This window comes from Amblyomma americanum, chromosome 7, assembly GCF_052857255.1.
Source record: "Amblyomma americanum isolate KBUSLIRL-KWMA chromosome 7, ASM5285725v1, whole genome shotgun sequence".
NCBI classification, from domain to species: domain Eukaryota; kingdom Metazoa; phylum Arthropoda; class Arachnida; order Ixodida; family Ixodidae; genus Amblyomma; species Amblyomma americanum.
Genome location: NC_135503.1, coordinates 134,110,708 through 134,132,366, shown reverse-complemented (window position 1 = coordinate 134,132,366; position 21,659 = coordinate 134,110,708). Strand labels below are relative to the sequence as shown.

General features: G+C 44.9%; 1 protein-coding gene across 1 annotated transcript in view; it reads right to left on the bottom strand.

The window, feature by feature from the left end:
• The window catches only part of LOC144098081 (sodium-coupled monocarboxylate transporter 1-like), a 149,527-nt gene that overhangs the window by 46,894 nt on the left and 80,974 nt on the right, over positions 1-21,659 (bottom strand). Inside the window, exons 10-11 of the mRNA XM_077630635.1 lie at positions 1,579-1,646; positions 649-735 (exon numbers count right to left, since the gene is read on the bottom strand). Of these exons, the coding sequence (XP_077486761.1) occupies positions 649-735; positions 1,579-1,646 (155 nt within the window). The remainder of the gene's footprint in view (positions 1-648; positions 736-1,578; positions 1,647-21,659) is intronic.

Sequence of the window (21,659 nt, the reverse complement as noted above, 5' to 3'; positions counted from 1 at the left end):
TCAGTAAAGCCTAAAAGAAGCGTAAGGAAGAGGGCTGGTGATAATACGTTCAATTTTACAAGTGCTTGTAGAAGTGGGCCTGAGGACGTGGAGAGAGCAAGCAAGAGGAAGGACTGGACAAATTGATATACATGTGCAACAATCACTTTCAAAGAACTTCGTTCAGTCGTCGATGAGGTCCCATTTGGCTCATTTTTCATACTAGCTAACGGATTGTTGCTTTACGAACTGATTCTCACAGAGATGTAGAGAGATTCAGAAGAGCTAGTTCTTTGCTGCAACGCAATAATACCTCCAGCAACCTTGCAGCCAATACATTACAGGGGACATGAATAACAATATCAGCTTTTCTCTTTCCCCGTTCGAAACCTGCACGATTGCAAGCAGGGATTAGGTGCAAATTACTATCATTTGTTTCCGGAAACAAGGTGATAATATAGGTAGCTGTCACAGTTATTAATTTCTGGTGTTTTGCATATTTGAAACCTTATCTCATGAATCACTCTGTTGCGCTTGTATTTCAAGTCCAGCTTGCATGTTAACAATACTGAAGGGATGTTTCTTGTGTTAGCTCGCCATTCCAGTTTCGAGATAGGCTTTGCACTCCTATGTTCAGAAAATAAGAGGGCATTGCAGGGACCGACATACCTTTGAATGGACGAAAGGGAACAGTAGTGCTAGAAGGCAGAGGCCTACAAATGCAGCCGTGATACTATTGTACACCATCATAAAGATCTGTAAAATGAAACGTGAATCACTAAAAAAGAGGGCACATCGCTCAAAATTGTGCTCTCGCAGTATGAGCACCAAAACAAGCACATCAACGGAAAATCGAGGTGGGTGGCGAAGGGAAGTGGGAGGCTTTTTTTTTTTTGTGCCGCAGTCTTCTATCCCTGATTTATTGAAAGAACAGTAATAGCATGAATATGCATAGGCGTCGAGTCGTGCAGCGAAAGAAGTAAGCATGAACAAACATACGTGTCTGCACTGAGACAATCGTATGCCATTTCCTTTACGATCCCAACTTGCTACGAACTTTGTATCATCCCCACTTGGAGAACCTTAATTCTTTCCAAATGGATTAAATTGTAGAGCTGTTTTTCTCTTTCCTACTAGTTGTCAGTGATGAAGAACAAAAGGAAAAGTTGCATTGTTTACAACGCACTAGAGCACACTTTATCTTTGAGACAGATTGTGTTTGTATTCTACCTTCGGATGAGAAAACAAGACATGAACATTTTTTGACAGCCGAAGCAGGGAGACTGTTCAGCCTTTTGATGATGCACATAATCTAGTAGGCAAGCATCTTGATTGGTGGCCTCCACCGCATTAGTTTAATTGCGTGGCCAGGTGTTACCCACTGCAGACAAGTGTGTGGGCAGATGCACTTAGTGGTACTACCAAACAAGCAGGTCCTATGATTAATATCGCTGAAGGTTAAAGCATATAATACCTCTTGTTGCCAGCTCCTATGAGTATAAGATATACGCTCTTAGCGCTTTTCAGGATAGGAGAGATGCTGCGTGTACAAGAGATGCGGAATAGACCGAGAACAAATGAAGAGGAAATCGTACTCACTCTCGTCAGTGAGCCCATGTGTACGCAGATCGTGCTGTATACTGTCATCAAGACACCCAACAGAAGAGCTGAAACATGTCGGGACAAAAGAATATATTATCGATCACAAAATTAATGTGGTTTCATGAACTACTGCTCAACACAAAGTTGCCAGCTACGTAAACATGAATACAATTAGGTTTACTCTGCTATTTCTGTTGCTACACAATTCCTAGCAATATTCCGGCCATTTACTCTACAATATGCATCACCGTCACCACCAGCATCAGCATCACCTCCGACTGTCGACTGCAGCGAAAAATATCGGTAGCTGATATGCAACAAGCGCTCTCCCGTGACAGATGCGGCCACATAATTCCTCACTTGACTTTCTTCCGTTGACGACATTCCCCACCTACTGGACTTAATTATTTGAGTTTGAAATTTTGTTTACGAAATATGTTCCACCCAAGAACATTTCTTCCACTTTCTACCCATTAATGCACAACTAAGTCAACTTTGTTCCGCCACTTATGCTGCTCTACCCATGACGTTCAGCGTTCCGGCATTAATGTTTCTTTCTCCAGTAGCTGTCCTGTTCCTAATAAAATTCGTTGCCTTACTCTCGTGCTCAAAATTTTATACACGTACGTTTTAGCGTTATCGTTTAGCAGCTATCCACAGCTTAAATGGTTTTAATGGAACAGTAAAGGTGACTACTAAAAAAACGAAGTGTACTGATAAGTTAGCGTCACGTGATAGCAAATTGGTCATTTTTTAAAAAAAACAGAGCCTTCATAAGGCAGAACATGGTGGAAAAGCGATTGGTTAATGATCACTAAACGGGCGGATTCTAGTTCCTGGGCTTCGTGACCGGGATACTTGATCGGCACCTGTCGGTTAATCTAGTTTCGCCTAAACGAGAAGGAATCATCGAAATTAGAGGGAAGTAGCGCCACGAGCGTGACCAAGAACGTGGGAAGACTCACAAATAGAACACCTTAAATCAGACTACGCACTTAATTGAAAGGCAGAAACATGGACGCTGACACTTTTCTTTGTATTCTGTGCATTCAGCGTGCGTGTAGCACCTTTGCGCAGCAAATTTAGAACTGAAACCTCTCAACGCCATGCGCGCTGGCAGGTGGCATCATTGCTCGTTCGGAGAGCTTCCATAACGAAACCGCATAAAAATGACATAACCTTCCCTGGCTTTAGGCGCCTATAAATTAGGAAGGGCATCGAGAATTTAAATTTCTACTTTCTCAGGAATACATTCACCTTTCCGAGCTGAAAAAAAATGGCTGGCGGTTTAGCATTGCTAAGCATGTAATATTGTGCAAAAGCTCGTTTTTTTAAGAGCGTTAGCTCTCACTCATCACGTTTCAAGACTTCTGGGGGTCTGCTACCACCCTTAGGGTGCCTCGATGCCCGCTCGCCTCGCTTCCGCTTTCAGGGTGAGGTCACCCTTTGTAGCACCCCGCGCCGCCGTTTACCTCTCGCAGCGGCATGTTTGGGTTACACGCGCCAGTCGCGTATACTGCGCGCTATGCATGAGGCGTCGTTTTTGTGCGGTTTCGTGGCGACTGCAATGACGCGAATAAACTGGAAATTGACATTACATGGTTGTTTCGCTCGTGGCAGCAATGTTCTGCCAGTTTTGAAAGTTTTTTTGCATGATGCAGTCGCTGCGAATGCACGCCGATCGAATAGTTATAACTGGCCGCTGCGTTCCCCACTCACTGGCTACACTAAAAAAGAGCCTGCGGTTATGGGCGCCTCCTTCGTAGTCATAAATTACAGTATCAGGGTCGCCGAATGTGTTGGATCAGGCTACATTTGCTGTTCTAACGTAAAAAACTGTTTACTAGATCATAAGTTTCTCAGGTATGCCAACAGCGCGGAGGTTGATCTGCCGAACAGAACTCTTTTTTGGCTGGTTAACACCCGCTTGTCCAACATTAACTGGGATGACTTTGTCTTATTACTCCGCCATATGTAAAGGGTTCCAAGCAGTAAGAGCAAATTTCTTTTCCAAACGATCCGTCGCCACACTCTTCTGGGGCGGACAACTGAAGACATGTCTGAAACAAAACGTTCATATGTTCTCGTTTGCTGAAGGCTTGTTCCGCAAAAAAATTATGAACTTGGTCAGAGTTTCACTCTGAATAGTGTTTAATAAACATTGATTGATAGTACGATTCGACACCTTGCTGATTATTCAGCAAGACATTGGTCGTTGTTATTGGTTTTTCTGGGAAAGAATTAAAAATAAACGGTTCAGTGAAAGTTGTAATTGAATAAGGCAACATAGCAACAACAAATTTCAGTTGCTAAGTATACAAAAACGTTAGTTTTTCATTCTGTTCTAAGCATGAAGGAAAAACAAGAAAAGCGACCGATTCACAAAGACACCTTTAAAATTCAACTCTAGATTACGGCTTTATTTCAATGCCACTATTTACACCAAACACAACTAAGGGGAGTCGGAGCAACACAGGCCGCCTTTCTCGCTTCAGCGGAATTGTCTGCTCCAGTGGCCAAAAGACGCTGGCTTGCCGCTTCACTCCATAGTCATTGGCCAAGGCAGTATACCTCTCATTAGATACTGGTCCGGGCTAGTTGTAGTAAGTGGTTTTATTAAAATAATAAAAGGGAAGGAAAAGATTTCTGCTAGCCCCGGAATCTGCCAGCGATACGGAAGCACCTGAGCTGGGGCAGCGGAAATAAAGGATAGGAGACAGAATGGAGAAATGAAATGAAAGAGGTGAAGCGACAGGAGGAGAGGATTTGACTCATGTTGAGCAGAAAGACGCGCGGCAGGCAAGCTCTCATCCCCTCTGCTGTCATCAAGAAAGAGAAAAAAAAGTAAGCTCCAGGACATGCCTGCCCAGAAGCATGCGTGACGAATTTTACTTATCTCGTGGCTTTACGTGACGGCAACCAAAGTAGCATATTTTTTTCCCAGTAGGAATTTACTGAAAAGCGATACGAAAAATAAGGCGCCTCCTCTTGACGACAGCGCAATTCGTCACGCATTCTCTCTTGCTTACTGACGTTCTTAAGGTAGGTACGGCGCCGGGATATTCGGGGTGAACTGGCGCCAAGAAGTAGATGGGGCGAGAGGGGAGAGTGGGGGTTCCGTAAAAGTTACTTCCGAAAAAGTGGGGTAGAAGGTGCATTTTGTACCGAGCCATGTCTAATCGGGACGATAAAGGCGGCGGGGAATGCTGGAAACATGCTAAGCCAAGGCGGTAGTGAAAAATTTTGCGCGTCATGTCGCGCCACTTTGGCGCCACGTTATTTACAACCGGAGACGTCTATTTAAGAGTCAGCGGATGAGGTCTTGCTCTGTTCATGGCACTACCGATCCGGCTGCTTGAAGTGAGCTCGTTTTGTGTTTGTGATGAAGCAGTCACATATAAAGCTATGACGGACTGTTGTGTTCCCGGTTGTTCTGCCAACTTTAGAAAAGGACAGCGGCTATTTCGCTTTCCTCGAGACAGTGCGCGCAGAAAAGTGGGAAACGCCGGTCAAACGAGACGGCTGTAAGCCAATAGACAACTCCAAAGCATGCGAGGTAAGGCATGCGAACCACTTCCATTTCAGAACAATATTTGCTGGGGCGGAGGCATAATGCACAACTGAAAAGTTGCACCTTCATAATTGCTGAAATTAGCAGTCGTCCAAGGCAACTTGTCGGTCTTCATTTCTTGGCTTTCACAACTTTGCATTTTGCCTCAAGCAACCAAATACGTTTATCTTTCTATACCATACATATGTATATATATATATATATATATATATATATATATATATATATATATATATATATATATATGTGTGTGTGTGTGTGTGTGTGTGTGTGTGTGTGTGTGTGTGTGTGTGTGTGTGTGTGTGTGTGTGTGTGTGTGTGTGTGTGTGTGTGTGTGTGTGTGTGTGTGTGTGTGTGTGTGTAATAGTGACATTTTCCCTCTGATCTGCGCCATACTTCCTCAAGTTCAGATGGCGGAATTTGGAATTAAGCATGTCGGGTGCATATATATATATATATATATATATATATATATATATATATATATATATATATATATATATATATGAAAGGAGCCAACAGTCACCGAAACCAAGGTGTATAGGGGAACGTTATTATTATTATTATTATTATTATTATTATTATTATTATTATTATTATTATTATTATTATTATTATTATTATTATTATTTAATGTGTTGTGCTGATCAGTGAGATACTATTACATTAATAAATCGCTTAACGAAAATTACTTTAAAAAGCAGCAGAAAAAACAAACATATTCGGAGGTCGTGGGTTCGGATCCCGCCGGAGGCATGGTTTGTTTTTTCTGCTGCTTTTTAAGTAATTTTCTTTAAGCGATGTATTAATCTAAGTAATAGATGCCACTGATCAGCACAACACATTAAACAAAAATGATAATAACAACGTTCCCCTATGCACCTTGGTTTCGGTGACTGTTGGCTCCCTTCATAAGTTCGTCAAACGGGCCCCTCATTTACTTTACCTCGTTTGCTAATATATATATATATATATATATATATATATATATATATATATATATATATATATATATATATATATATATATAATGTTACGAACGTAGGTTGCGTTGGCTCCGCAGGATAAAGATTTAAGAGAAGTTGACACCACCACCACATACTTCAAAGCGCGATTTATGTGACCACTGACCCTAAGATCCAGGTATGGGCCTTTCGTTTCCTCAAAATCAGCGGAGTCTACTACGTTGCCAACGCCAATGCACCCAATGATCGCCGGCGGGCTTATGCTCCGGTCCCACGTTTCTGCTGCAATGTTGTCAACGACAGCACATGCAGCGCCCATGTCTGATACCACGGCAACGTAGCCCAAAGCGCGACTGAGGTGTCCACTAACCCAGCGACCCAACTACGTACTCTACTCATAGGCTTCACAGTTACGGAAACTGCTGTAATCTGGGGAGTGCGGCTAGAAGTGCTTTCAGATTAAGAAGGACTCTCTCGTTCTCGAGCAGTTGTCCACCCGTATAGAGTAGCGTCATGCTTACTTTGCTATTTCCGTTTAGTCTCCCTTAAATGTCCCTGTCACAGGCGCTCTCATTTTTTCTTATCTGCATAAAAATATGTGTTAAGATGGATGCACTAACTTTGGAATGCATGTACAAAACCGAAAATTGATAATTGGTTTTTGGGGAAAAGAAACGGCGCAGTATCTGTCTCATGTATCGGCGGACACCTGAACCGCACCGTAAAGGAAGGGATAAAGAAGGGAGTGAACGAAGAAAGGAAGAAAGAGGTGCCGTAGTGGAGGGCTCCAGAATAATTTCGACCACCTGGGGATATTTAACGTGCACTGACGTCGCACAGCACACGGGTGCCTTTGCGTTTCGCCTCCATCGAAACGAGACCGCCGCGGTTGGGTTCGAACCCGGCAACTGCGGATCAGTAGCCGAGCGCATTGTTGTGCCCGGACAACCAGCCCGGACTCCACATTTTCAAGACGCACAATTTCTCCTGCGAACGCCCTTGAACAAGCCCGGTGCTGCGCCGCAAGGCTACAAACAGCGCCCTAACACTCCCTGGACAAGCTATGATGCTGCGCCGCTAGACAGCTGCGCCTTATGGAGAAGCATCGGCGAGCAACATGTCCAAACGTGTTGCAACATTGCTAGACAGCCAGGCGCCGGTTCCCTTTCCCCCTGGGAGTCACCGCGCGCGGCAAACTTGAAGCGGGTGGCCAGCGCGGTCGCTGGTTGGACTTCTCGGACGGCTGTCAAGTGCTGGATTTTTATTGGTCTGTTTGAGTGACGACTGTTTCTCGGGTTTATATAAGCCCCAACGCTGCCGCCTGGACAGACTCTGGACTCCGATCTTCCGAGCCCGTTCTGAGTGTGCCGCTCCCGAGTGGAGTGTGATGTGTGACGCGTTGGAGCCTCGCCGGACGTCACCGTGCGAGAACAGTCGCGTTTGCTGCTAGCTCTCGGCCCCTGTGCCGATCTCGTCCTGTATAATGCTCTGTACATAATGTATAAAATCCCTTTCGTTGTTCTCACCCTGACTCGGAGTCTTCGCTACCGACTGAGAGCTGGCGACGCTCTGTCACAAAACGGGTGGCGAGCGTTACGGGACCACCTCAAAGTCACAACAGCATTAACCACTAAGCCACCGTGGCGGCTAGTGTATAGAACCGCCTATTTTAGCTGTTGGTGCCTTCTTAGGGAGGGGAACATAACGCAAGGTAACTTCTTGTGAGGATTTTAAGCGTATTGTTCTAATCTTCTGTGCTGAGATCTTCAACCTTGACCTTCAATTTGCCCTCCGCAATACTTCCTCTGTCCAATATTTATCAACCCAATGCTAGAAGAAAACCTAAGCGCAAAAACCGGTTTTTAATGAACACAAATATGCAGCTCTTCGCAATGGAAGTGTTTATACGTGCTTTTAGGCAGGTTGTATATAACAACCAACAGCATATATATCTTTGCCTCAGCCCACTCCTAATGCAAGTTACGTGGTGTCGCTGGTAGCGAGGAACCGACAAGGTGCACTCTTCAGAAGTGTTTGTAGACTTCCTTGATTTATTAGTATAACACAAAACAGAAAAGGCGGAGCTGGTGCAACGCATTAAGGACACAGAGTAGGCCCTAGATGGTTCATGTATTTTATGGCGTATTTAAGACCTCTTTCCTCAGCAACTACTTAACGCTATTCATTATGATTCGTTTTGTTCCATTCCCATTTTATTTAGCCTTATTTGCTTTAGAAAAATTATTTATATCTGTTATTTGCCGTTCGGTAAATTTTGTTTCAAACCTCTCTTATTCTGCTGTGTTTGTAGAAGCATACTCTCCCTCCCTGGAACGAACTTATTGCGTTCTGTGCACATCTTGATGAAAAAATTCAGCCTTAAATTATCTTTGATTTATACCATTAGTGAAATCAAGGTCAAATCTTTTTTCTAGTACGCTTGCCCCATGTGTAACGCGTACATACACAATAAACACGTCATACAATTTGAAAGAGTCCACGGGAAAAGGATCAGGTTGTTGGCTAGCAAACAGAGAGCATGTACGTGATGGTTCAACGCACTTAACTTTCTACAAAATGAGACAAAACAACAACACCAATACATAGCACGAATTTACAACTGGTGTTAATGGTGAAAACAGGTGATCTTTTTATACACAAGACGTGAGCGTCATCAGTGTCAAAGAAAGGAACCAAATGACATGTCGGTATGAGCAATCCCAATCAGATCCACACAAGACACTCATCGCGATAGCCTAAGCATGTCCACTTTTTTCTCAGAGAACGACCAAGACACATTGCCAATACACCTTTCGGCCCCAGAGGATTTGATTTCAAAAGCTTCCGCGATCTCTCTTTCTGTTTATTATTGAAATGCGAAATAATTGTGGTTCTTTCGAACAGAGGCTCGAATTTTTTGCAGCAATGACAATGAGTCGCCAGCTTTCCCAAATGTGTGAAGGGGTTACAGTTCTTTGCGTGCTCGCGTAGCCTTTTGTTTATGCAACGGCTCTTTTGGCCAGCATACTTCATTCTGCAGGAGAGCGGAATGACATAAACACACCTGTGTCGCATTTATTCAACGTGTTTTTTCTCATGGTTGATGCTGCAACGTTTTCTGTGGTTTGCTGCAACGCGGTTGGTATCACACATTCGGTAAAGCTGGGGAATCGTTGTCCTCGCTGCGAAAAATGCACGCCTCTGTTCGAAAGAACCACAATTATTTCGCATTGCAATAACAAAACAGAAAGAGAAATCGCAGAGGCTTTTTAAATCAAATCCTCCGGGGCCGAAATGTGCATCAGTAATGTGTCTTTGTCGTTGTCTGAGAAAGAAGTTGACATGCTTCGGCTGCCGCGATGGGTGGGTTGTGTGGATCTGATTGGGCTTGCTCATACCGATATGTTATTTCGTTTCTTTGTTCGCCATTGATGACGCTCACGTCTTGTGTACAAAAAGATCGCTTCTTTTCACAATTAAAACCAGTTGTAAGCTAGCGCTCTCATTTGGTGTTGTGTCTCGTTTTGTAAAAAGTTAGTTTAGCGCGTTGAACCATCACGAACAGCCAAATAGGCCCAATTCTCGCCATTTTCGTGAACAGTAGATGCTCCGGCCACAACAGCTAATATACAGTGGTGAGCAGCCCTGCCTAGAGCGGCCGACGGTGTTCTGCGGAGCAAGTCAGCGCCATCTAACTTTGGGCTCTGGGTTTATGTTATGCGTCCCGTGAGCATGCGTGGCAAATACAGGCGGATGCCTGCTCATCACTTCCTTGTCCAGCCACCGCCTTGCGAGTTCGTTTCGAGCCGTGAGGGCCGCGCTACCTGCATTTGTGGCGGTGGCCAGGGTGTCGCCATGCCGCCGTGTTTAACGAGTGTAGCGAGACGGCCAGACAAGCAAACGCGAGTGATACCGGACGATCGCACGTTTCTGCATACGCACCATTCACAGGGGCTATAATGCTTTCGGCGTGTTTCTGCGGTGCGTGTTAGCTATGAGGGACAGTGCATCAGGCCTCTCTTCAGACCAGCCAACTTGACTGCCTCTGGAGCTTGTTATCCCGCTGCATGTGTAGATAACCTATACTGACAAGACGAAAACCGGCACCACACAACCACCTAGGGCCAATTCTGGCACTCTTAGCCTAGTGCGTGGTTGAAACGCGCGATCACCCGCTATCATTTGCACTTGCTTTTGAAACGTGCGATCCCCCGATATCACTTGCTCGCCTAGCCGCCTCGTGAATCGCGCGAAACGCGTTGGTTTCCCGGCCACTGTTACATATCATTCAGCGCGGCCCTGGCGGCGTGAAGCGCAAGCATCATCTTCATCATCATCATCATGATCAGCCTTACTGCACCCACTGCAGGGCAAAGGCCTCTCCCATGTCTCTCCAATTAACCGTGTCCTTTTCCAGCTGCATCCACTCTTTGCCTGCAAACTTCTTAATCTCAACCGCCCACCTAACCTTCTGCCGCCCCTTGCTACGCTTACTTTCTCTTCGAATCCACTCCGTTACCCTTAAGGACCAGCGGTTATCTTGCCTTCGCATTACATGCCCTGCCCAAGCCCATTTCTTTCTCTTGATTTCGACTAGGATGTTATTAACCGGTGTTTGTTCCCTCACCCACTCTGCCCGCTTCCGGTCTCTTTACCTTACACCTAACATTTTTCTTTCCATGGCTCGCTGCGTGGTGCTTAACTTAAGCTGAACTCTTTTCGTTAGCCTTCACGTTTCTGCCCCGTAGGTGAGTACCGGTAAGATAAAGCTGTTGTACACATTCCTCTTGAGGGAAATTCGTAAACTGCCACTCATGATCTGCGAAAATTTGCCATATGCGCTCCACCCCATTCTTATCCTTCTAGTTATCTCCCTCTCATGATCCGGATCAGCTGTCACTACCTGCCCTAAGTAGACGTATTCAGTCACAACTTCTAGGCTCTCGCTGCCAATTGTGAGCTGTTGTTCCCTTGCTAAGCTGTTGTACATTACCTTGGTTTTCTGCATGTTAATTTATAGACCCATCGATCTGCTCTACCTGTCTAACTCATTGATCATGATTTGCAGTTCACCTCCTGAGTGACTCAGCAAGGCAATGTCATCAGCGAATCGCAGATTATTTAGGTATTCTCCATTTATTATTATTCCCAACTGTTCCCAATTCAGGCCTCGAAATACCTCCTGTAAACATGCGGTTAACAGCATTGGCGAAATAGCGTCGCCTTGCCTAACGCCCTTCCTTATTGGAATTTTATTGCTGACGTTATGGAGGACTATAGTAGCTGTGCAGTTGCTATATATATATATATATATATATATATATATATATATATATATATATATATATATATATATATATATATATATATATAGCAAAACCCACGAGCAGGTACCGCTTTATTTTGGCCACGCATGCGCACGGGACACATAGCTGAAACCCAGAGCCTAACGTTAGATGCCGCTGACTTGCCCCGCAGAGCACCATTGGCGCGCTCTGGACAGGGCTGCTCACCAGCGTACCTAAACAGCATCGAAGCGCTGGAAAGCCAAGGGAAAAATGCCTATTAGCATTTCTTTACTGTAGCTTACCGGAGAAAAATGAACTTGAGTTACCAGGATAAAATGCAGCCTCTTCCAGCAAGAACTCTTAGCATTCATGAACACCCCATTTCTCTAATATTACAGTTTTCAGTGCAGTTTCTTCGCAGAGCAGTGGAAGACGAATTTTTCAAACCATGTGTACTTTTCGCAAAATATTGTTAGCGAAGTACTGCGTACTCCTTAGACTGCTCCTAGAATTTTTTCTTTTTACTGTTTTCACTGCATTGAAGATATGTGTAATCGCTCATGCTTTGGCCAAACGTATAGCCCTACAGCATTTTTATATCAACAGATAACATCCTGAGAAACAAAATATGAATAAAAGATATCATTTTGAGACAGTTTACGTTAATGATAATTTATATTTTTACTGTCTTATTTACAGAAACATTACCAGCGATATCTTCTTGCTAGCCACTATTGACACATACATAAATAGTATCCGTATCGCGGTTCTCTGGCCATCATTGCATCTCTCCTAATAACGTAGTTCCGTCCACGGTCCACATCACGCTGCAATACCGAGCTGTAGCACACTGGGGATGACACAAATGTTTCAGCATCACCATCATCATCATGAGCCGCACTACGCCCACTGTCAGACTAAGGCCTTTGCCACATTTATGTAAACACCCCCCGCAAGCTGACAGTTATTTGGAACTGGTGCCTCGCTATAATAAGATGTCTAGTACTGTTATCATCAACAGCAGCAGCATTACTGTGCCGACTGTACGACCAAGGCCTCTCCCACAACTGTCATATAACTCGGTGCTGTGCCAGCTGCCGCCTCCTTATCCCAGCTAATTTCCTGACCTCATCCGGTCACCTAACTTTCGGCCGCTCCATGATACGCTTCCCTTTTCTGAAAATGCAGTCCTTTACTCTTAACGATCATTTGTTATCTCGCCTTCCCATTATATAAGAAGCCATTGCACATTTCTTTCTTAATTTTTGCTAACAGGTTATTAATTAGAGTTTGTTTGCTGATCTACTCTCTTCATCCCCCCCCCCCCCTTATTAACGTTGCACTTACTATTTTTGCTACCGTAGCTCGCTGTACTGTCCTCAGTCTAAGTTGAACACTCTTCGTTAGCCTCCATGTTTCCATTGCAGATGGCAATAGCCGGTTAGATACAACTGTTATAAACTTTGCTCTTCAGGAACACTTGAATTCTATTCTTCATCTGAGAGTCCTGCCATATGTGCTCTACCCATTTCTCATTCTCCTAGTGATTTAACTATCGTGTTCCTGATCTCCGGACCTGCCCTAAGATGTTTTCGCTATCCACGTCTAGCGCATGGATACCCACCGTAAACTGCTGCTCTCTTCCAAGACTGTTTAACATCACTTTTTTGCATAATTATCTTAGATCTAATGTTCTGATGCGCCTATATAAGACATTGATCACGCTTTGCAATTCGTCCCCTGAGTTACGCAGTACGGCGACTTATCGGCGAATCGCAGATTACTAAAGTTATCCTATTCACTCTTATCGTCAACTGTTCCCAAATCAGGGCCCTGAATGCTTGCTGTAACCAGGCGGCGAATTATTTATGGAACGCTGCGATGGCAGTGCAGCATGGGTAGATATATTCCAGTCTTTCTACACATAGTTCTACAACACCCTGATTCCGTAATTCGTGCATGTCTGCTGAGATTCCGAACGACTCAAGTGTCAAAATGTATAGTGATTGTTTATATTCGGCGCATTTTCTTTTTGACCTAATTAACAGTTTCAATAGTTTATTCTCAAGCAGCCTTTACGAAAGACAGCGTGATCATTTGGCTGAGTGAAGTAAGGCTTTGTTTCGATTCGCGATTTTGTCAGTAAATACTTTGTTACTAACTTATAGCAAGCTGAATCACATAAAATATTTGAAGTTGATGACGTGCCTTTTTATGGATAAAGATATTCTTACCGTTCTTCCAAAATTGCGCTCTGGTCGAGGTCATGAGGCATTACGTATAACGGTAGATAGCCTATCACATTTTTTTCATCATTCATCAACAGATCTACTGATACTTGACCCCCATCAGCTGGTTTCCTTTCTGCGTTTCTTCCGTGGCTTTCTTTAGTTCCTCTTTCGTTACCGGCAGGATGACCACTTGCTCTGTACTACTGGCTATCTCATTATTTCTTCATTGCATGGGATGCTCTTCACATTTGTGCGGCCATTATCAGCTATTTTAAATATGTTCGCCATATTGGCTCTGACATTGCTCCCTTTGTCTCTTAGGGCACACAGCTAATTTTTTCATATACCTAATTTCCTCTTCGCTGCTTCTAAGTTGCCTTCGTATTTTTACTGCATGCTCGATTCTTCCCATAATATACCTCCTTATATCGGTTAATTCACGCTTATCGGCTTTGAAACTTGGTCGCTTCACCTCTCGCAAATGAGTTAGAGGCTTTCATGATTTGGCGTTTCTTAATCAGAGAGCTTATCGGTAAACAGTATATATCGCTTACTTCTTAAGCTCGCTCAGTATTGATATGTGCATGTAAGGGAACAGCGATGGCGTAGAGATAAAGCATCCTGGCATGCATGAGACGCGCGGTTCGATCCCTGTGGGACGCAGTTCATCTCTGGATAAATAATCCTCTTGTCGATGAAACAGCCACAGGCAAGCCTGGGGTGTGGCCTGATCCCGTTGACCACACTCGACACACTCCCTCACTAGAACAGCATTGGGCCACCCCGGAGTGCTGCTTGGCCGCCACCTCTTATATTAATACCCAAATGAACCCGGGTACACTCTCCGCAGCAGTTGCACAGCAACTAAGTCACCTATCAGACCTGCGATGCAGCGGAGAGTGCCATGATTCTGTTGGCCCGGACAGGCAGTCATTGTAAACTGAAGCGGGCAATGTTCAATAACGCTGGTATCTATTCCACTGAGGCTAGTATTGTTAATAAATGGGAAGTTATAAGACTTAATGAGGTAAGGAGGCCAGAATAACCATATTGCGTGCTTATGATCGGGCACATACTCTGCTCTCGTGTTTTGGAGCACAGAGGAAAGTTAGGTGTGGGATTTCTTATTAATAAGGATAGAGCTGGCAACATAAATTCGATTCCACGGTGGCAGTCATCGTAATTATGAGTACTAATTGGCACAAATTTAAGTTAGTGAAAGACTATGCACCAAAATCAGCCTTATAGAGGAGGTAGTCAAAAGCTTCTATGAACACGTAGAATCGGCAATGAGCAAATGAAAAACGCGGCCGACTGCGCTGATGGACGACTTTAATGCTAAAAGGCAAAACTCAGGCTGGAGATCAGGCATTTGGGGACTTGGTGTAGGTTCTAGGTATAACAGAGAGAATTTAGAAGAGTTCGCAGAGCGAAATACCTTATAGATTGTGCGTACCATCTTTCGGATATGGGAGGACTGAAAGTCGACTTGGAAGCGCCAAAATGACGAGACTAAAACTTACAAAAAACTTCATACTGTGCGCGCACCGTAGCATCGTGTGGGATGTGAAGGTGCTCGGCAAGTTGCGATGCAGCGACCAGAGTATGTTACGGCCTCAAATTAGCCTGGCCTTCAGAGAGAACCGAAGGAAATACTAATGAAGAAGCCCATGTCAGCGAGTTAGCGGTGAGAAGAAAGGATGAGGAATTCAGAATCTCTCTGCAGAACAGGTATTCCGCTTTAACCGAGGACGATTGCCTTATTGTGCATGCCTTAAGATATCAGCGGGTATATCACAGGATCCTAACCCGGGTCACGTTGCCATCATTAAGTTTGATTGCTGCTTCTGGTATAGCAAATTTGAGAAGTGCACTCGTAGAAACACGCTCAATTGCGCGAAGTCGAAGACGACACAGGGAAAAAAATTCGTGTGAATTTTTGTCCGCAGGTGAACACTTACAACACTTATAGACGTTTTACAGCGCCCTATCATGGGGGCTGCCATCTTTGATCACGTGAGCCCGCCGCCATTACACGCCTCTTGACTGCTCGGCGTGCGCTTCGACGCGACGCTGCCGCGTCCGATGGTTCGGTTCCGACAGGCAGTGTTTCCGCTCATACGGTTGTGAACGGAACTAGAGTTTGTCCAAAAATTCGACGGACATGTGAGTGCCCTAATTTGTTCACTTGAAGCGTGATAACGGTGTCGGGCTTCATGTCTCAGAGCCAGCTAACGGATGGAACGCCTGATGCTTGTCTTTAGATCCGCAGAAGGCTTTGCTGAATGTTGTTTATTGATATTCTGCTTTGCTGACTGTTGTTTATTGATATTGTCTAAAACGGTAAGGTTTAGTGCTCCTGCGGCTGCGCTTGTCGTTTTAGTATTGCGTACATACATGTGGTCACCACTCTAAGAAACGCTCACATGCACATCGTACGCATTTGTTTGGAACCTGTTAACGGTGCTTACAAAAACAAAAATATTTCTACTGGTTTGTTAAACACAGAAAGACGACAAAATTAAATGCACACACAAATGTTAAATATCATGGTAGCAGTGCTATGCATCAAGCAGCCTTCATGAGCTGGCGTGCAATCCCTTCAATGGATTCCGCGATATAAATGTTATAACGCGCGCACGGCAACGCGTTCACACTACTCGAGGTTCATAATTACGTCAGCCTGACACATGAAATCGTGGTACGCTCCACGCTCGATATGCGGGCATGAAAAGGCTCGAGGTCTCGTCAATGGTAAGCAATCAGCTCCACTCTGAGCGCTGGCCTGCGGAGTCACTTTTCGCGACTGTCTCGCACGAGGAAGTGACAGCCACCCTGCATCACTGCAGCCGTAACGCAAATGCTTCATTCCGAATATGGTTCACGAAAAGCGCTCTCTTTGGAGCCAAGTTCAAGAGTAGCGCCAAGGCAGCACACAATACACGGACGGTAAGCGTTGTCGGTTCGCGCGGCTGTGCACTCCACTATCTACAATAATGGCATGTATGAGCGTAAGCCGTCCTTCTTTTCCGTACCAAATTCGGCGTCGTGCGCTGCTGTTACTGTAATTGCCACACACCTTAATTTGCGAGCAGTGGGATCTCGCTACACACGCAGGCACAACTGCACAGCAACTGAAAGCACGAAGTGAAAGCTTCGGTGGCGGAACAGCTTGTTCATGCGGCAATGTTGCGCACTTGCCCTCCCAGATTTCTCGAGATCTTAACCTTTCTTTCTGTATAGGCAATCTAGCGTTGGCAAACGTGTTTGTCGCGTTCGCCTTTTCGGAAAGGGTGCGTGGCGAACGGCCGCAAAAGGGGGAAGTACTTCCTTGTACAGTTCGGTTTCCTGAAGCTTGCAAACAAACGAATCCAGCACTTTTAACTCTCCGTTGCAATTCTTGCAATCCACAACAGGGCACATATTTCTGCCACTTGAGTCCTTTCACAAAAATGGCATTGATGCGGCTCCCGTGGCTATCGTCCCAATCGGTGAGGGTGTGATCAAAATGAAAACCCCCAAACTAATTCAACAGGAGCTAAGATCATTGACTGCCCAATACCTGCAGATCTCTGAGGTGCGTCCATTTGGCCGTCGAGGAATTGTGTGCAAGTCCTCTTACATCGCTTGTGTTGCAGACTTGCTTAAGTGCAAAAATTTCAGCTCGCTGCCGGTGAAAGCATTCTTTCCCGAAAAGCTTGCATGTGTCAAGGGTATCGTAAGAGGTGCCGACCCAGCATCATCCCCGCAAGAAATTCTACAGGAATTTCAGGATGCTGGCGTTGGGGTCCTTTCAGTCTACCGCTGCAGTAGAGAGGTAAACGGCTCGCGTGTTGCTACTGAGTCTGTATAACAACTTTTCCTGGCTCTTCCTGCCCTGCTGAACTAAAAATCTGGCCGATTGTATACCGTGTGGACCCTCTAGAACCACGCCCTCTTCAATGCACCAACTGCTGGCGGTTCGGGCATAGTGGCAACGCATGCAAGTCGGAGACCCGCTGCCGTTTATGTGGAAAAGGTCATTCTGTTGATAACTACACCTCAGAGCAGCCTCATTATTGCTTCTGCAGCAACAGTCACTCAGCTGATGCCAACTGCGCAAAACGTAGTGAAGAGCGTATCTTGTTGGACATTATCAAAGAGAAGCGGTGCTCAAGAGCCGATGCTTACGCTGTTCTTAACAGCAAAAAAGATTCATATGCTAGTCGTGTGCGCGCATCTGTTGGGGACATTGAGTCCAACTTGACTGCCTCAATTGTGACCACAGTCGAAAAAACTCTTATGTGGTTGAGCGAATGCTAAACACTTTCTCTGAGGCGTTGGCTCAGTTTGTTGCAGTTCAGTCTGCGTCATCATCAACTCCGTCCTGGCAGCAACGTCTGCATCTGTTTCAGCTTCTGCAGCTAGTGCTAGCCGCTCTACATCACCTTCTGATGGTCCCCAGGTCCCACCTAACATCTCTGTTCCTAGCAGTGAATGTCGCAGTGACATCTGCACAACAGATGTCGAAATGTCGTGCCTTACGCAGAAGCGCCGTGCTTCCTCATCACCATCTAATTCTAGTTCTCCACAGATGAAAGCTAAAAAGTGAGCACCCAAACTTCATCCCCATGTTGATGTCCTTAAAGAGGGGGTTTCGGCCTCTTCAATTGGTCAATGATCATGGCAGGTATCAAAGTGTTACAATGGAATTGCCGTTCCGTCTTGTCTTCTCTTCCAGATCTAGACATACTTATTCACAAGCATAAGCCTGATATTGTACTTTTACAAGAAACGTGGTTATCACCGTATAAATCATTTTCAATGAGAAACTTTCGAGTTTTCCAGTCAGATCGAAATGTTGGCAGGGGAGGTGGCTTGGTAACCATGCTATCTAAAAATTTATGTCATCAGGCATCTATCTCTAAGAAAATTGTTCTCCCTGACTGTGAGCTTTTAGCGATCAAAATTTCATTTCCGCATTCTGCTGATATTACAATTGCTAATGTCTATTTCCCTTTAGGTGTACACAGGACAGACTGTTTAGACAGCTTGGTGACTGGCACAAACAGTGCATTCATCGCAGGAGATTTTAATTCTCACCATAGTGACTGGGGAAGTTGTACCGACTCCTGCGGCCAGCTTCTCTGGTCGTGGCTGTCTCCAAATGCCGTACGCTGCTGCAATTCTAAAGAAATAACCTTTATGCGAGGGGTTGCTCGCTCAGCCATTGACTTACCATTATCAGCAGGTAGGCTAGATGTGACTGATTGGTCGACAGAGGATTCGGGTACGTCTAGTGATCACTTTCCTATAACTTTCACTATCTGGTTATCTCCTCTTAAAGCTAGTTGTGTAACCCATAAATTTGTCAACCATAAAATTTATAAAAATCTGATGTCCGCCTCACTTGCCTCTATAGTTAATACAAGCCGGGATGACAGAGCTCAGCAGACGGTTTCATTTTTAAAAATGCAACAGACCACTCAATATTCGCTGTGCCCGCAGCAGCCTCTACTAAACAGCCGTCTCCTTGGTGGACAGAAAAATGTGAGAAGGCCTATCGTCGCAGAAAAGCGGCCTGGAGGAGGCTGTCCTGCAACCAGAGTCCGGCTAATTGGTTAAACTACAAATTCTTCTCTGCATCTTTCAAAAGAACACTTGCAAAAGCCAAGGAGGAGTACAACCAAAATTTAAACACATTTCTTTCAAATCCTTGTCATCGGAAAGCCCTGCATAGATTCATGGAACGTAACAAGAGTTCTGTCGTCCCTCTTCTCACTAGTTCAACAGTGTTATCACCACAAAAGGCTCAGGAGAGCCTGGAGTGCATTTCTCAGGGATTGGCGTTACGCTTCCAGACGCAGAGAAACGTCCCTTTGTGCACAATTTCACCCTCTTCGGATTATAGCGAGGCTGACGCATCAGAGCTCGTCTCAGTCCTGGCAATGTTGCATCCTGCAGCTCCTGGACCAGATGGTGTCAGTGTTGGTATGATTAAAATTTTAGCCCAGGAGTTTACAAGCGCCCTCTTAGATATGGTCAATGCTTCTCTGGAAAATGTATGGATTCCAAGCATTTGGAAGACGCCGAAAATTATTGTATTAATGAAAGATGTAGTAAAAGGATACGTCTTAGATAATATTCGGCCAATTGCACTGACTTCAAATTTAGTCAAATTAATAGAAAGAATAGTGCACAGTCGCCTCACAAAACATGTTCATGACATCAACGGTTTCAGCTCAGACCAGATTGGCTTTCATTGTGGACGCTCTATATGGTCCGCGCATGTAGATCTAGACAGCAGAATCCGGCCCTCGCTACGCAGAAGAGAAGTTTCAGCTTTGGTCACTCTTGATGTAGCAAAGGTCTACGATAGTGTAGAGCATACTGTTTTACTTAACAGACTTGCTCAGTTACATCCTCCAACCTACATTTATGCGTGGATATATGAATGTCTGAAGGACAGATTCTTTTACTGCGCCGAGGGAACCCTATGTTCAAATACATATCAATCAAGAGGTGTGCCGCAAGGATCGGTGCTATCCCCTCTGCTTTTTAACATTTTGGTCAGTGGCATCCCCATTCGTCCTTATATAACAGTTTTTGTGTATGCAGATGACATAGCTTTTTTCGCATCGGCCAGGGACATCCACTCCCTTTACCACATTCTGCAGGGATATTTGGATGCTCTTGGAGTATGGTTGACGGCTATTAATTTATCCCTGAATGTAGACAAATGCGGAGTTTTGGTATTTCCTCCAGACAGGCCTTTGCACATTTCATTAATCCATCGCTCTCTCCAGATTCCACAAGTGGAATCCGTAAAATGTCTGGGTGTTACTTATCACCCAGCATTAGATTGGAGCCTTCATATAAAGAACAATGCGTTTAAAGGAGAACGCGCTCTAGGCCGGCTAACAAGAATCGCCAATAAAAAGTTTGGGATGCGCCGCGACACGTTATTGTTATATACAAAGCCTACGTAAGACCTATACTTGAATTTGGTTGCATTCTGTTCTCTGGTAGCGCAAGCTACAAGATTCAACCCTTAATCTGACTGGAAAGGCGCGCTCTCCGCCTCTGCCTTGGTCTCCCAAAATCAGTTTCAAACGCCCTGCTTTATCTGGAAGCCCGTATCCCTGATCTAACTTCCCGTTTTCAAATACTCACGGTGCGAACTTTCCTCAGGTCGATGGATCCAGTGACTGATGTCAGTACTCCTATTTTTGTGTCTCAGCCGGGCCTTATTCTTTTCTCATCATTGTCCACGGTATCAAATGCCACAATTTATGTTAACGCAGAACCTTTCAACACCGATTGGTGTTGATCTCAGTTCTTTGCAGTGGGTTGATGACACGCCGGCAGCAGTGGAATTCCATTTCGACCACATCTTCCCATCTCATGCGAAACACATGCCAGCAAACATTTTAAACGGTATTCTCTCGGATCACATAGAGAAATACCCCCATCATACGGTGCTTGCTACCGATGCCTCCGTCAACTGCCAAAAAGCTGCAGTTGGCATCTTTTCGCAGGATTTGGCATAGAGCTATTCTTTCCGCATCCCAGATTATATTCCTATATTATTTGCTGAATTTTTGGCTCTTGGAATGGCCCTTCACAAAATTACATGCCATGTGTCTCACGTTATTATTCTCGCTGATTGTTTGTCAGTGTTAGTCTCTCTTGACACTTCACAGGCAGGTTTTTGAGCCGTATCCTGCGATTTTTTGTCCCATGCACTTTGAATGTGGTCCGTTTTGTCTGGATCCCTGGCTATGCAGGTATTCATTCAAATGAGGTGGCTCATTACTTAGCAAGGTCGGCTCTTGACGGGTCAGTGACACATCCCGTCCCGAATTTCAGCCTGCTGGCGATTTCCAGGTTTCAGCGGTTCCTACATACATCAGCCAGGTTACGAGATCCCTTACTAAATACCACTGACTATCAGCACTTAGCATATAATTGGAACGTCCGTTCGTGTAAATCCAGGCTGTGTGAGGTAACGATGACGCGGTTGCGGTGCAGGATTCCAAGTTTG